The 16,147-nt window shown below is 44.7% G+C and overlaps 2 protein-coding genes and 1 non-coding gene across 4 annotated transcripts in view; 1 reads left to right on the top strand and 2 right to left on the bottom strand.

Annotated features, from left to right (window-relative positions):
• The window catches only part of LOC102877841 (CD209 antigen-like protein C), a 10,882-nt gene extending 9,127 nt beyond the window's left edge, over positions 1 to 1,755 (bottom strand). The window contains 1 exon segment of the mRNA XM_015593466.1: positions 1,690 to 1,755. Within this exon segment, the coding sequence (XP_015448952.1) occupies positions 1,690 to 1,755 (66 nt within the window).
• Positions 1,756 to 7,704: 5,949 nt separating this feature from the next.
• LOC112484181 lies at positions 7,705 to 7,810 on the top strand. Its single transcript, XR_003047909.1, has one exon. It is a non-coding gene; the product is annotated as a U6 spliceosomal RNA (small nuclear RNA).
• A 5,100-nt stretch (positions 7,811 to 12,910) lies between these two features.
• On the bottom strand, positions 12,911 to 15,934 carry LOC102893436 (CD209 antigen-like protein C). 2 transcript variants are annotated; one of them, XM_006917230.2, is made up of 8 exons: positions 15,725 to 15,934; positions 15,473 to 15,550; positions 15,265 to 15,351; positions 14,908 to 14,967; positions 14,544 to 14,621; positions 14,138 to 14,289; positions 13,552 to 13,661; positions 12,911 to 13,142 (listed from the first exon to the last, which is right to left on the bottom strand). In XM_006917230.2, the coding sequence occupies exons 1-8, from the start codon at positions 15,744 to 15,746 to the stop codon at positions 13,001 to 13,003; spliced, it is 729 nt and encodes a 242-aa protein (XP_006917292.1). In that variant the 5' UTR covers positions 15,747 to 15,934; the 3' UTR covers positions 12,911 to 13,000. The 2 variants fall into 2 exon arrangements, with proteins under 2 accessions (XP_006917292.1, XP_015448958.1); XM_015593472.2 differs by having other exon boundaries at positions 14,544 to 14,618; positions 15,725 to 15,875.
• Between the last annotated feature and the right edge of the window lie 213 nt (positions 15,935 to 16,147).

Raw genomic sequence — 16,147 nt, 5'->3', positions numbered from 1 at the left:
TGCCAGGTCTGGGGTGAGGTCGACAGCTCGGTCATGGCACAGCTGGCTTGGGATCTTTCTGATGAACTCTCATGACATGGGAAGTAAAGCTAATTTATTATGCCTCCTCCACATAGGGCAGGGTGGGCAGGTGGTGCCTCCGATCTTCCTTGAACCACTGTCCCCTCTGACCTCTGGGCCCTGCTGCTTGGGCTTGCTGATGTCCACATTTATGGTGATTTCTGCTGACTTTGAGAATAGCAGCTGAATCGGAATTGCTTATGTTTATTTAATGTGTACTATAGTGGGGCACTTTTCTAACTACTTTATATATGAATTCATTTACTCTTCCCACCCTGGGGATAGATAATACACCCACCATTTTACAGATAGCGGAAATGAAGCACAGATAGGTTAGGCTTCGGGGCCAAGGTCACACAGTTGGGTAAATACTGGAGATGGGATTTGAACCCAGACAGTCTACCTCCACAGTCTACACTGTTATCCAAAAAGCATAAATAATAACAAAGAGGAAACAGAAAGTTCATAGATTTATTCACAATAGTCTCAAACTGGAAAAATCCAAGTGACCACCAGCAGGTGACTAAAAAATAATTGTGTCATATTCATACAGTGGAACACTATATAACAATGAAAAGCAAACGATAGACACATGCAACAACATGGATCTCACATAAGCAAAAGAATCAGACATAAAGAGCATACACTGTAAGATTTGATTTTATATGAATTTCAAGAACGGGAAGAACTAAAGTTTGATGGAAATTCAGAATTGGGGTTAACTGGAAGGGGTGGTGGGGATTGACTAGGAGGGGGTACACGGAATTTTCTATGTGCTGGAAATGTTCTGTATTTTGATCTGAGAGGCAGTTATGTGGGTGCATCATAGGTAAAAGTTTTGTGAGCTGTACACATAAAATGGCACAGTCCTATACACATATATTATACCAATGCCAGCTCCTAGATTTGAGAGTGTACTGTAGTTACGTAAGATGTCACCGTTGGGGAGAGCTGGGTGAAGGGTCCACGGGACCTCGCTGGACTACCTTTATAACCTCCTGGGACTTTATCATTATTTCAAAAGAAAAAGTAAAGAAAAACAGTTAATAATTAAAGAATAGCACTTTTTCAAAATTTAAGGCTAGCAAACTCATTAATGTATTTCATGTATGAACCAAATTTTGAGCTTACCAACAAAAACATTACACTCTGAATTGTTCTTTCTTTTTGAAATGCCACTGTTTTAAATGTTAGACATGAATAAAACATCTTTGAGTGTTCACACAGAATGATGGAGTAGAGTGACTCGAATTCTGTTGTTGTTTTTACTACCTGAGATTTTGTTATATATTTCAAATGTCCTTTTTAAAGAGAAGAATCTGTAGGACCACAGGAGTTGGGAACCTGAGCTTTGCTTCAAGGGAACACCAATGAGTGATTCTTGATCTGTACAAACTCACGCTGCGTGTAGCTCGACTTTGCCATTCCTTAGGAAAATGCAGGTCAAAGCTGAGGTGAGATATTACCTCACATTCATTAGGATGGCTATTTAAAAAACAAAACAAACAAACAAAAAAACAGAACATAAATGTTGATAAGGATGTGGAGAATTGGAATACTCGTGCGTTACTGATGGGAATATAAAATGATGCAGCTAGCTGTTCCTCAAAAAATTAAACATAGAATTACCCCATTGCTAGGCTCGTACCCCCCAAAATTTGAAAACAGGGTCTTAAACTGATACTTGTACTTCATGTTCATAGCACCATGATTCACAATAGCCAAAAGGTGGAAACAACCTGTATCCATCAACGGATGAATGAATAAACAAAATGCAGTTATCCATAGCCATGGAACATTATTCCACCTTCAAAAAGAAGGAAATGCTGATGCCCGCTACAACATGGGTGAACTCGAGGACATTATGCTAAGTGAAAAAAGCCAGATACAGAAGGACAGATACTTTAAGATTCCACTCACGTGAGGTCCTTAGAGGAGTCAGATTCATGGAGACAGAAAGTCGACGGCGAGAGCCATGGGCTGGGGGGTTGGAGAGGAATAAGTATTTAATGGGGACACAGTTTCACTTTGGGAGGATGAGAAAGTTCTGGAGATGGATGGCGGGGATGGTTGCACAATATTATGAATATGCACTTAAAAATGGTTTAAATGGTCGATTTTATGGTATGTATATTTTACCGTAATAAAAATAATTTTTAAAAACCTGTGTGTCACTGAGTGTGCCCACATCAGCAGTTGATTGCACATCTGGGAATTCTGAGAATTTACTTCCCTGTAGAAGAAAGGAATAAAAATGTACTCATTTGAAGCTTACAAATAATGCTGTTAAAACTCAATGGTAACAAAAAAAAAATGCCCTAGTCTAGCTAAAGTTATCATCAGTCTAGATTATACAATGCGTATTTGGTTAGTGTTAGGCTAATGTCAGTACGTTTCATGTGGTTGCAATGATCTTTAACAGAATTGTAATGGCTATCTTAAAATTTTTTTAAAAAAAAACCTCAATGGTAGTTGATGATCATGGGGAGTGACTGCTAATGGGTACAAAGTTTCATTTTGGGTGATAAAAATGTTCTGGAATTAGATGATGATTGCACAGCCCACAAACATACCAGAAACCACTGAATTATACACTTCAGAGGGTCAATTTTATGGTATCTGGTTTATATTTTAATTTTTAAGAACACGTAACAGTAACCACAGCAACTGTTTAGAATTTAGAGTTATGAAAAATTTTGGAGAGGAGCGTTTTATCACTAATGTTGTTTAGAATTGCCGGGGCGTGCAAATAATGAGCAGGTTGTCTTTTAGTCTATTTTACTGTCATTTAAAAATTCTCTACAGATGACAATGGCTCAGTGGATCGCACCAGAGTGGACTGCCCCCACCCCCTGCCTCTAATCATTACACTGTGAGGACAGGAGGACACTGGGACCTTCCAGGTCACACTGAGAAGCAGGGAACACCCTGCTTTCATAGCAGTGCGACTTTGTTTCGGAAGTACAAATTTTCGTTCATACATGAAATATCTCACCGATTTGAACAATTTCCTAAAACTAAAAAAATATATATATACTCTTGTTCCAAGAACTTTATTGCTGTTATCTAATTTAATCCTTACAATGACCCTGCACGGTGGATGCTATAATTATCCTCATTTCACAACCGTGCAAACGAGGCTCAGAGAGGTTGAGGAGAAGGCTTAAGGTCACACAGTACCCAAGTGGCAGAGCTTGGCTTTGGAACCAGGCGGTCTGGTCAGGCGGAGCCTACAGCAGGGCCTCGGCCCTCACCCTGCTCACACCTCCAGGTCGGCAGCTGCTCTGTCTAGCTGTCTGGAAGTTCAAGGTTTAGGTCGGTCCTTTGCTCTGGCTGCCTCCCAGCAGACTCCCTCGTCTCCCAACATTCCAGACCCTGAATCAAGTCCTGGAGGCAGGAGGAGGGTGGATGAGAGGAAAGAAAGGGTGCAACTGGGGGCCAGTTGGAGGTCACCCTGCGGTGTGCAAAGGTGACATTGAAACATCATCTCTAATGGCATCATTGCCCTTCCCGGCTCCTCCTCTGCTCGCCGCATCCTCTTCCCCCACAGGCTTCCCCCGCCCACCTTTGTTTCGGTTCCAGAGTGAGAGGTGGAATTTGGAGCAGAACAGGGTGGGAACATGAAAGAAGCTGTCCCAAGAAAGGAAAGTGAGTACAGCAGAAAAAAGGAGAAGACGGCGGCCAAGGATGACCTCAGAGCGAGGGAGGCCCGGAGCTGGGCACTCTTGGTACAGCTGGGCATGGCTGTGGGCTCCTGGGGGCTTGGCCGGAGTGGGGTGGCAGCTGAGCAGATGCTAAGCTGGTGGGTTCAGTGGAGCCAGGGGTGACAGTTGGAGAACAGAGCTTTACCTCAAAAGACCTGGGATCCCACGGACAAGTAACCTAAAGACCCAGGCAGCTAGCTGGACAGGGGTCAGGGCTGAGGGAGGTCTCGGGTGGGGGCCTAGACACCTGGGATCTGGGGGAGGTAGAGGCTGGTTTCCTGGACTCCTGGGAGTTGGAGAGGCAGAGGTAGGGGACGCTGTCCCTGGGGCAGGCTGAGGCAGGGACAGAGGCTCACTGGAACTGCCCATCCTTCTCTCCCTACAGCGTCTGGGCTAGAGGCTGCTCCCATGGTGTTAATGCTTTTCTCTCTCATACTCTTTGCTGGGTTCCAATGTCACCACATCCTCATCGGCACTTGTTACCACCTTTTGATTCCAGCCACCCTAGTGGGTGTGAAGTGATATCTCACTGTGGTTTTGAATTTCCCTTGGGGTGCTTATTAAAAATGCAGATTCACTCTCAAGAGAGTCCAATTCGGTGAGCTTTGAATGAGACTCAGGGAAAACAGGGCGTTTTTCTTTTCTGATAACTGGGTTTAACTTCTCATTCAAGCCCTCGTTTCTTCCTGGTAGCACATTTCATCACAAGTGAACACATACTCAACCTGCAACATGGCACGAATCTGAGACCATGGAAGGTAATGGTGCACAGGCATAAATGAGGTCCTTAGCAGCATTTTGAGCTCACTCTAAAACAGCACTTTCAGGCACCTGGGACAACTAGTCGTTTATTCATTTGCTCATGCCTGTTTGTGTTGTTTTCTGTTGCTTACAACTAGACGCAACCTGACCTCACAGATGAAAAGGACAAAACCAGCCATGAGTTTTAAACATGGAGACAATTTAATAGCCTTGCTTTTAGAAATGGAGTGAGAGGCATGTGTCTTAGTCAGCTTCGGCTGCTATAAAAAAATATATATATATTATACACTGCGGGGCTTAAGTAACAGACATTTATTTCTCACAGTTCTGAAGACTGGAAGTCTAAGATCAAAACGCCAGCAGATTCTCTTCCTGGCTTTTCAATGCGTCTTCGCAGGGCAGAGAAGGATAGGGCTCTGGAGTCTCTCCCTCTTCTTACAAGGGCACTAACCCCATATGAGGGCCCCACCCTATGTAAACCCAATCATCTCCCAAAGGTCCCCACTTCCAAATATGATCACATTGGGGGTTAGGGCTTCCATATATTGATTGGGGGAGGGGGGTCACAGACATTCAGTCCATAACAGTATAATACTGACAGCCATGGAGTGCTTTAGTTGGGAATAAAGAGCAAAGCCCTTTAAGCTGATCTGTCTGCTCTTGGGGATCTAGACATTTCCATGTGATTTCGACAAGAAAGGATGAAGACATGATTGCCCTAGAGAGAAGAAGCTTTCCAGGCAAAAGTCAGTAGACAAGGTCCACTGTTGGTAATTCGAGAAGAATCTATTACTGAGAAGAATGGCCCTGTTTCGGGACATGAGGTCACCCCCACAGCCATGAAGGTGAACAAGACAATGACTGCCCAGTCTTCTCGCACTTGGGAGGACCCTGTCATTTTGGGGTTGTTGAGTAATGGACTAGCCTCGTCACAGGTCCATGTGGGCTGACCAAGACAGAGAAAATTAACTTCTTTTTAACAATGGTAAAATACACATAACATAAAACTTACCATTTTAACCATTTTAAAGTGTACAGTTCAGTAGCATTCAGTACATTCACAGCGTTGTACAAGCATCACCATGATCTAGTTCCAGGACTTTTTCAGCACCCCAAAAGGAAGCCTTGGTCCCATTAGTCTCACTCCCCATTCCACCTCTCCCAGCCTCTCTGGCAACCACTAATCTGATGTCTGCCTCTAAAGCTTTGTCTGCTTCGGATATTTTATATACATGGAGTCGTACAATACATGACCTTTTGTATCTGGCTTTTTTTGCTGAGTGTCGTGTTTTCAGTCTTTCTATGTTGTAGCGTGTGTCAGAACTTCATTTCTTTCATTTCTAAACAACACCCCCGTTGTCTGGATCTGCTGTATTTTGTTTATCCATTCATCAGTTGATGGCATGTGGGTTGTTTTCTCCATTTGGCTAGTATGAATAGCGCTGAAATATTAACTTTTATTTAACCTTTCTTTGGTACCCTATGTGTCTACTAATGCCAGTTATGTTCACTGATGCCGTAATCTCCGTTGCCTGAATCTCTCCCTCCCCTGCACACCCCTACTCTGTTTGGCTGTGATCACTTATCAGGCTGGCAAATAAGGTTGGCACAACTGGGAGTCTCCTGTAAGCCTAGAAAAATACTACCAATGCTACTCACATCTTTTGGTATTAATAACATCATCCATTTGTATCGTAACAGCTCTGAAAAATCTCCAGGTGTCCCACAAATGGTGAGAGATACCTGTCTCCCAAATATTTCCTTCCCAAGCAACTCTTAACAAGGACTGGGGAAAGCAAAGCAACACAAAACCACATCGTTGGCATACGTGAAGATAGAGAATGCCACAACTTAAAAAAAAAAAAAAAAAACTAGAGGAAAAGAGAAAAACCATGGAATCACGGCATGAGATTCTTCATCCTTCTGCTCTACTCCTGCCCCAGTGGCAATGAAGAAACTCTGCAGGGAACCCGAAAGAGAGAAACTAGCAAAGAAATATAGGGTTGATCTGGAGCTAGCTCCAGAAAGACAAAGCTCACCCTAAGTCTGAAAACAATTCAATGACCTCTGAACAGATCAGAGTGTGAACTGTAGAAAAGGGATGGATGCTTCAAAATGCTTAGCTCTGGGGAAAGCAAATGCAAGAAGGAAAAGGAAAGAGTTCATCGACAATTGGATGGTGAAGTGGGACAGAAACAAAAAGGGAGATTTAGAGTCCTTCAAGACGAAATTGGAGGTCTAGATCGGATGTCCCTCCATCTATTCCCGCCACCAACAAAACAAACAAAAATCCAATAAATTATGTCAATTTTGCTGTATTGACATGAGAGGGTGCCATTGAGCTGTGCATCTCATAAACATCCCTAATGATAAAACTACAAAAGGACAGTAGTAAATCCAGAGAGTATCGTTAATTGCAAAAAAAAAAAAAAAAAAAAATTCAAGAAATGAAAATCCACACAAATCAACTAAGGAAAAAGCACACACACCCCCGAAAACGAATCAAGAAGTAGGAGACAATTGTAAGCCAATACTCCAAACGGAATTGAATCATCAGACAAGCATTTGAGTATATGAAAAATCAGCCTGCATCAAAAACTCAAAAACTATAGAACTAAGTGCTTACGTGAGTAGAAGAGAAAATCAGGGATAAATGAAGAGAGCATTGAATCAACTCAGGAAAGAAAGAGAAGAAAAAAGAATTATCTGAGATGCAGAATAAATTATAAGGTACCCGAGAGAGAATAGACTCAAGTGAAAATTTAATAAAGGGCATTGGAGTAAGGCAGAAAAACAACAAACAGAGTGACAGCGACATGCAGAAAGAATAAAAAAGAAGTCAAAGAGAAATTAATCGAAATGGAATTCGAGGCATTGAAGGAAAAAAGTGTATATTATTGGAGTCCTTGAAGAAGAAAAACAAAACAACTAAACAGAGCTAATATTTAACCATAATCAAAAAAAATTTTCTGGAAATAAAAAAATCACCTGAATTTACTCATCAAAAGGGCCATTCAGGTGCCTGGGAAAATTTACTCAGAATGGTGAACTTGGAGAAATATTCTAGTAGAACTATTTAATTTCAGAGATTAAGATACAATCCTCGAGTCCATCAGAGAAATAATTTACAAAGTCAAAAAATTAGACTGGCATCAGACTTTTCAAAACTAATATTCAAGTGCTCGCTTCAGCACACATATACGAAAATTGGAACAATATGGAGAAGGTTAGCATGGCCCCTCTGCAAGCATGACATGCAAATTTGTGAAGTGTTCCATATTTAAAAGAAAAAATTAATATTCAAGCCAATACTACAATGAGTACCATTTAAAAACAAAAACAAAACAAAAATTCTAGCAAAAGTGTGAACCAAGAATTTGACACCTAGCCCAGTTGTCCTTCCAGTATACACAAGAAGTTAAAGAACTCTGTACCCATTAGTCTTTCTGGAATAATCTATGAGAGGATGCATTTCTTCCAACTATAGAATGATTGTTTCTCACAGAGGCATGAGCTAGAAATTAGGCAACTACTTCCTGTGTATTCTAGGATTAAAAATTAGCAAATTTATTGTGGATAATGAGAGCCAGGTTTCTCACTGTTGGAGAAATAAGTTAAAAATCAGTCAAGGAAAATGGCTACAGTAAACTCTGTGGTGTGGGACTGCAAGTAGAGATATCAGTGTGAACTCGTGGTTTTTAATATGCGTACAGACAAGAAGATACAGAAATGAATATAGAAGTGTATATATGGGTCGGTATGCATGCATGTGTCTCTTAGCACTACCTCCATGGAAGACCTAGAGCAAAGGGCAGCCCAATATCAAAAGCAAACTTAAACCACAACGAGAGACCACTTCATACCTGCTAGAATGGCTATTCTCCAAAAAAAATAAAAATAAAAATAAAATAACCAGTGTTGGCAAGGATGTGGAGAAATCAGAACCTTTTACATTCATTCATTGCTGATGGGAATGTAAAGTGATGCAGCCAGCGTAGAAAACCCTTAGGCAATTCTTCGAAACATTAAGCATAGAGTTACCATATGATCCAGCGATTCCACTCCTAAGTATAGATCCACAAAATTTGAAAGCAGAGACTCAAACAAATGCTTGTGTATCCATGTTCATAACAGAGTTATTTACAATAGCCAGGAGGTGGAAGCAACCCAAATGTCCAACAAATGAGTGGAAAAACAAAATGTGCTCCATCCGGACACTGAAATAATATTCAGCTATTAAAAGGAAAGAAATTCTGACATGTGCTAAACCACAGGTGAACCTTGAAGATATGCTCAGTGAAATAAGTCAATCACAAAAGGACAAATATGGTATTATTCCACTCATATAAGGTCCTCAGAGGAGTTCAATCCAGACAGAAAGTAGATGGTGGGAGCCAGAGGCTGGTGGGGAGGGGAGGGGCGGGAGTAGGAGTGAGTGTTTAATGGGGACAGAGTGTCAGTTGGAGATGAGAAAGCTTTGGAAATGGATGGTGGGGATGGTTGTACAACGTTGTGACTGTGCTTAATGCCACTGAATCGTACATGCTTAAATGGTAAAGCAAAACAAGGCAATAACTAGCCCATTGATCTTGGTTTCTAACCAAAGAAACCACTGGAGAAATGGTTCATTCCAGAGCTGGAGCAGGGAAGATATGAAATGAACCTGGACCATCTTGTGATGGGAGCATGTTAGAAGGCCATAATAGTCAACCCGAAGAAGTTCTTAATGGCCAAAGCTAGAACAAAGTAAATATTGGTTGCGCTGGATTATAACCATGAAATAAAATAAATATCCTTGAGTACATACTGATGGAAATAAGTGAATATTTAAATAAATGGGAGAGAAGGGACACTTCTTCTTTATGGAAGAATTCTGATTAATAAATGTAAAATAATTAAGGGCAATAGAAAAACACCATTTAAAATAAAAAACGCAATAATAATTGCCACAGGCAAGATTTGTTGATGGATGCCAAAATCCATGGATGAAAGTCACCTGACAGGCACCACCTTAACCAAGTAACTATGGTTAACATCACCACTAATAAGACATATCAACATCGAGATGAGGCACTGGGAAGGACACAACATCACTTCTGTAGGTTTTTGCCAAAAAAGGATAACCTCAATCTAATCACAGGGGGAAAACATCAGATAAACTCAAATCGAGGAACAGTCTACAGAATAAATGATCAATAGTAGTCAAAAATGTTAAGGGCATAAAAGATATAAAAACACTGAATGGTCACAGATTGAAAGAGACTGAGGACACGCGACCACTAAATGCCATGTGGCATCCTGGACCAGAAAAAGGACGAGCTGTAGTTTGATTAATGGTAGTGTCTCAGTGTGCCTATCCTGGTTTTGATTATTGTCCTGTGGCCGTAAAGTGTTAACACTGGAAGAAGCTGGCGGAAGAGTGTATGAGAACTCTCGGACTGCTTTCTCGGACTCTAATAAGTCTAAAATTATTTCACAGTACAGAGATAAACAAATGCATCCCAGCATTTCTCTACCTCGCAGTGTTTGTCTTTATGCGAAGTTCTTATTTCATCTGTGCCTGTGTGGTTCCTCTATCGGCAGAGCCAGAGGCAGGGACTCGTGTGTGGTTTATTTGGTAGGTGATCCCAGGAAGCGCGTGAGGCAGTGTGGAAGTGAGAACTGGAAGAGAAGAAAACCAGTGATAAGTATGTCAATAAGCAAGTAATTCTGGTGGGCGACTGAATCTGAACACTTCGCCTCAGAGTCATCCTTCCAGAAGGGGGCTGGAGGATTTAACCACTCACTCTGACCAGTCATCTGTAAAGGCTGCTATGAAGACGTGAGGAATCATTCTCCAACCTTCCTGGCAAAGTGTCTCAGATGTTGATCGCTGGACGTGTGGGGCTGCTGTGCCCAGACATGTTGCATGTATCAGTCAGCTTAAGTTGTTTTGCAATAACCAATCGCCCCCAAATGGCTTCAAATGACAAAAGCTATTTTTTGCTCATATTACAGGTCTGTAAATGGTGGACTTCCCATATTCCCAGCCTCTGGTGGTGTTCCTTTTTATTCCTTTTGTGTGGTTCTTTGTTGGCCTCACATAATTTCTTCGATTGCGTGCACCAATCAAAACTCAGCCAAAGATTGACAGGGACTCTCTGCAGGTTCTGTGCAGTGCTGTCTTCTCAGAATTTCGCCCTGTGAATCCCGGCCTCTTCGGCCGGCCGCAGATCCCAACTCTTTCTTCAAATCCGGGGGACCTGTGAATTCTGCATGGGTTTCCCCTCCCTACATTACAACCGGGAAACCCTCTCCGGGCAGCACGTGAGGGCAATTGTAAGGCTCACCTCTTTCCTCCTCTTTCAAGGACTACACTTATTTCCAGTTTCTGAAAATAATGTTTCATACATTCTGTCCAGTTTGTTTGTTTGTTTACTTGTTTTAAGCAGGAGGGTAAATCCAGACCCTGTTACTACATCTTGGTTGGAAGTTATCATGGGCATATTTTAATTCCATCTTTGCAAACATAAGCTGAGAAGTCAGAACTATCATGATTACCTGAGGAATTTTTGTTAGGAGAATCCTTTTTGTCATTAACTGAATTGAGTCAACTTGATTCCTGGATCATTTTTGTTTTCAATACAGTTTGGCAGTTTGCTCCTCCCGCCCCATTCTCCTTTTTTATTTCACTGGGATTATTTAAATAATAAATTGTGCTAGCCTCCTAGAATGAGTTGGGGTGAGGGCTCTCCTCTACACACCCAGTCTGTGGGTGTTAGCTGAGGTTCTGGACTTTCTTTATGGACAAGTTACTAAGAATCTGGTATGCCTCAAAAAGAAACCTCCTAAATCTCAGCAATGTAGCACAGTGTAGTCATGGTTGACACGCACTCTTGCTAAAATTGTTGCAGGTTGGCCAATCTATTTTGCTCCAGTTACCGCTGTGAGTTCCACGGTTGCCTGGGGCAGGGGACCAGGGAGTGCCAGGAGGTGATCACTGGCTCATAAATGTCCCAGTCCACTAATGATGTGGTGGATCCAGTCTCAGCCCGTCCATTCACCGGGCAAGATTCTTGCTCATGATCCAGAATGAGTCACGTGAGCCCAACCTGAATCTGATCCAGTTCCCCTAGAAGCAGACCTTGAAACAAGGATTCCAACGCAAGGAGTGTCGTTCTCACACAGCAGCAGCCGGGAAGTGGGAAAGTGGCACAGGGAAGGGAAGGACGCCATGAGAAAGCGTTGGCATCATCGAGCAGGGGACTGTTGGGGGAGCAAGGGCTCGGTCCTGCTGCAGACCTCCGAATGATCGTGTGGAACACGCCTCAGAGGTGTCTAGGTCAAGAGCAGAGAGACATGGGGGAATGTCCCCTAACTCCCATCTGTCATTGAGATGTGTCCCATCCAGCACAATAATGGTGGGCAGAATAATATCCCCCTAAAGTTGTTCATGCCCTAATCCCCAGAACCTGTGAATATCTTATGCTACATGGAAAAGTGAGAATGAAGGTTGCAGATAAAAAATAATCTGCTGGCCTTAAAACAGTGAGATCATGCTGAGCTATCCAGCGGGTCCCAATGTAATCACCGAGGGTCCTTTAAATGTGGCAGAGGGAGGCAGGAAAATCAGGATTAGAGAGATGCAAAGTGTAAAAGACTAAATGTCATCGTGGTTGGCTCTGAAGGTGGAGGAAGGGGCCACCGGCCGAGAAGTGCAGGCAGCCTCTGCAAGCTAGAAAAAGCAAGAAAACCGATTTTCCCCTAGAACCTCCGGAAAGGAACACAGCCCTACTGACATCCTGATTTCAGCCCAGTGAGACTCATTTTGGACTCTGACTTCCAGAACCACAAGATATAATACATTCGGGTTGTTTTAAGCCAGTAATTTGCAGTACTATGTTACAGCATCAGTCGGAAATGAATACACACACCTAGAAATAATGTTTTTAAAAAACGTATATGAAGAAAAATCATAAAACTTTACCGAAGGACATTTTAAAGGTTCCTGAATAATTGGTTCATGAACGAATGGACAGATAGACAGACATATACATACATATGTATATTCCCAACCCAAATTACAAACTGATTCAAAACTATCTCTGGAAAACAAAATGCGCAGTAGTCGAGAGAAACGCTGAAAGGAGACAATGTCCTAGTGTATATCAAGCATATTACAAAAGTAGAGTGACTGAAACAGTGACAAAGGAATAGACAGTAAGTACAATGGAAGGCAAACCGCACTGTGTGACTTTATTAAGGGGACGTCATGGGGGCTGAGTAGGGGCGCTGAGACCATTAACAGAAAAGAGATGGCTGATAGCCTCTGGAGGAAGCGACTTAGGAGAAGAAGGTCTCAGAGGTCTCAGGATCTCAAAAAAAAAAAATAAGCGGTAGGGGGATGGGGTTTTTTTGTGGGGCCGGGCCAGTGAAGAGTTAGCAGAGCGCATGCCCAAATTGCGTGATCTGGGGCGGGAGGGTAGCAGTGGCCCTCAGAGGCCAGGGCACGGAGATGAGGGCTTTTCGCAGATCCAGAAGTTTTCTGCGTTACATACGCTATCATTCCAGCCGTCACCGTACAATTCCACACAGTCCTCATCTCCTTGGTTGTTAGGTTCCCCTTCTTTCCAGAAGCTGCGAACACCATGAGAGCTGAGTCCCCTCCCTCACCCAGAGCTACCCCACGCCCCTGCCTCCGGCCCCAAACCACTCTTGGATGAGCTGGTCCATGGCCTTTGGAAGCCTATTTCCAAGAACCAGCCAGAGGGAAGAGAAGAATTCAGAGGCAGAGTTTTCAAAATGTGGATTCGAACACCACCTCCCTCCAAATCTGCTCTAGCAAAGTAAAAATGTATATTACTGGGCCCCACCTAGACTTACCGAATCAGACCCCTCACCCCACGCCAGGGGGACACAGGACTCTGTATCTCCACCCAGCTTCTCTAGTGATACTTCCCAATCCCAAAGTCTAAGCACCCCTGATTTGAAGCGCGGACCTTTCCCCTCCCCTCCCCCTCCCAGGCCATTGTCGCTGGGAGGTCACCTGAGATGGAGGGGGCTATTGTCCACCCATTTCCAGGACCCCTCATTGTGTTGGTCGCTGAGGCCAATCCAGATCCGCTTATTTTTGGCATCCCAAGACTTCAGGAATTTCTGGGGGCATGGGAGGGGGTGGGGCATTAGGAGGAAGATCCATGAATGCCACCCATCCCGTGTCTGCCCACAGCCCCCTGCCTCCCGCAGAAGTTTTTGCTGCAGTCTAGCCTATAGCCCCTACTTAAATTGTATGTGTTCATGAGCACATGTATGCTGTGAATGTATGGAAATACGTTAACACGTGTCTCAGTTCACGTATGTGTCAAGGGAGGAATCAGCCTCCCGCCCCAGATCAGGCAATTTGGGCGTGCGCTCTGCTGAGATCGTTTTCTGCCCATACAAGGGCTCTTCTCACATGTCCTTCCCAAGTCCATTATGGTTCCTCCTCTGGGAAGCCTTCCCTGAATGCATCTCTCGCCACCCTCAGCTGCCCACCACACCTCCATTTCTCAGAGGGCAGATGAAGGTGACAGAAGGCTTTCTGTTGACCAGTCATCTGGCCCAGTCTCAGACAGGAACCTTGCCTGACGCACCTGCTCCTCAGCATTGTTGATGATCACCAGCTGGGCACTCATATCCTTACAGGCGGAGACAGAAGCTTTCCAGGTGCTCCGGGTCTGGGAGAATATATAGCAGCTTCCCTGGAAGAAGTTCCAGTCCCAGGGGCAGGGCCGGCACAGGCCAGCTGCGGAGGAGGAACAGGGTTGGGTTGGCCAGCTAGGGAGAAAAGCCATTCAGATCCCCAGCCCCCAACGCCTGCTTTGGATCTTGAGAACCCAGGGGTGGACCCCTTCGTTCAGCTGTCAGCTCAGTCCCTGAGAGACCCATGAGAAAAATTCCAGTTTTGCCCTGCTGTTCTCAGTCGTCACCATGGAAGGTGAGCCCCAGCCCTATCTATGACCCCACAACTCCCTCCTGACATTGATGTCCAAGCCTTACCCATGGTGGCATTCATCCAGGTCAGCTGCTGGTGGATCTCCTGCAGGTCTGACTGCATCTGTTCCTGGAAAACAACTGCTGGAAGAAGGGAATTTTAGTTATTAAGCACCTACTGTGTGCTTGGTGCAGAAAGGGCCCCATGAGAACAGAATTTCTGCATCTTACAGTGACTGCAACAGCCCATTATACAAATAAGAAAACAGGCTTAGAGGGTGACTTGCTAGACATCACCGGCCCCCGGGACCTCATGCAGGGATCCAGACCCCTCCTCCTCCTCTCCTGCCTTCCCTCCCTTGCCCGTCATCCAAGGTCACGCAGCCCCAGAGACTTCTCCCAGTCCAGAACCCAGTGTCCATCCTCTCACCCAGTCTGTGGCTCTCCTGATGGTCTGTCTCTCTCTGCAGGGATTGTTGGATCCTGAAGACTACAACAGAGTAGACAATTCTCCTTTATGAGTACCGACTGTATGCCTGATTCTGTGCCAAGTCCGATTTCAAGGTCTCTGAGAGCCCCCAACCCCCCCACTCCCACCTAGAAGAAGATGAACTGTTTCACAGATGAGGACCAGGCTCAGAGAGGGGTAGTAACTGGCCCACCGTCACACAGGAGATGATACAGAACCCAAATGCCCCAGCCCTAGTGGATTTGGGGACTGTGGAAAAGGTCAAAGACCATCCCAGAGGGAAAGCCCAGGACTCTTAGCCTCTAGCCCCTGACTCACCTTGAACCAGGGTGGTCAGCAGGAGCATGAAGAGACTCAAGGAGATGAGAAGCAAAATCAGGAGCAGAGGGGCCTGGGTCAGACACCCTGCAGCACAGACAGAACTGGGGGCTCAGGGGCAGCCCCTGCCCCGCCCCACCCATGCTGGAGGGGGCCTCCCAGCTGCCCCCTTTCCCAGGTGCCTGCTGCTGACCACCCACCACAGTACCTATCAAGCTTCTTAATCTTCCGGGTGGCCCAGAGTATTTCTCCGCCGATCTCTGCCTTTGAAATATCTCCCTCTCCTCTGAACAAGACAGAACATACCCAGCTAAGCTTCGAAGCCCACTGAACCCTGTCAGAGGCCAGACCCTCTCCCCTCCCTGAAGGCCAGAGTCCAGATCTGGACTCCCCCAGGACCCTGGAGCCCTGCCATCCCCACCGTCACCCCAGAATGGGCGCCCGTCCTCATGAGGATCACCTGGCTCCTTGGGGTCACACATCTCCGTCACCCTCCTTTCCTCTCTGCCCTTCTAGCCAACTCCTCTCTGGACTATGGTTTTTATAACCCCACGTATTGCCCTAAGCAGCCTTTCTTCAGGTCTATTTCTCCCCAACTCAGGAAGAAGAACAAGAAACAGGGTGGGGATACCACTTCCTCTTGGAAAAGTGGGGGGAGAGATGAAATGCCTGACACAGCTGTTAGAGAAGTCATTTAGGGTGGGGGCAGAATCTTCTTGGTCAACGCTAGTGCCAGAAGACGCTGCTCCAACCCCTATCCAGTCCTGGGAACTTTGGCCCCACCTTAGTGAAGCCTCAGTTTCCTCAACTATGAAATAGAACAATGACCCTGCCTCATATTGTTATTGTGAGGTTTAATACAGTACGCCGGTAATGGGTATAA

The sequence above is a fragment of the Pteropus alecto genome, unplaced genomic scaffold, assembly GCF_000325575.1.
Source record: "Pteropus alecto unplaced genomic scaffold, ASM32557v1 scaffold37, whole genome shotgun sequence".
In the NCBI taxonomy this organism is placed as follows: domain Eukaryota; kingdom Metazoa; phylum Chordata; class Mammalia; order Chiroptera; family Pteropodidae; genus Pteropus; species Pteropus alecto.
This window is presented reverse-complemented; position numbering and strand designations above follow the sequence as displayed.

Coding starts and splice junctions, on each gene's coding strand:
- LOC102893436 (XM_006917230.2), bottom strand. CDS start 15,746: ATGTGTGACCCCAAGGAGCCAG. Junction 14,968..15,264: donor GCTGACCACCCTGGTTCAAG/GTGAGTCAGGGG, acceptor ACTCTGTTGTAG/TCTTCAGGATCCAACAATCC. Junction 14,622..14,907: donor TCAGGAGAGCCACAGACTGG/GTGAGAGGATGG, acceptor CCCTTCTTCCAG/CAGTTGTTTTCCAGGAACAG.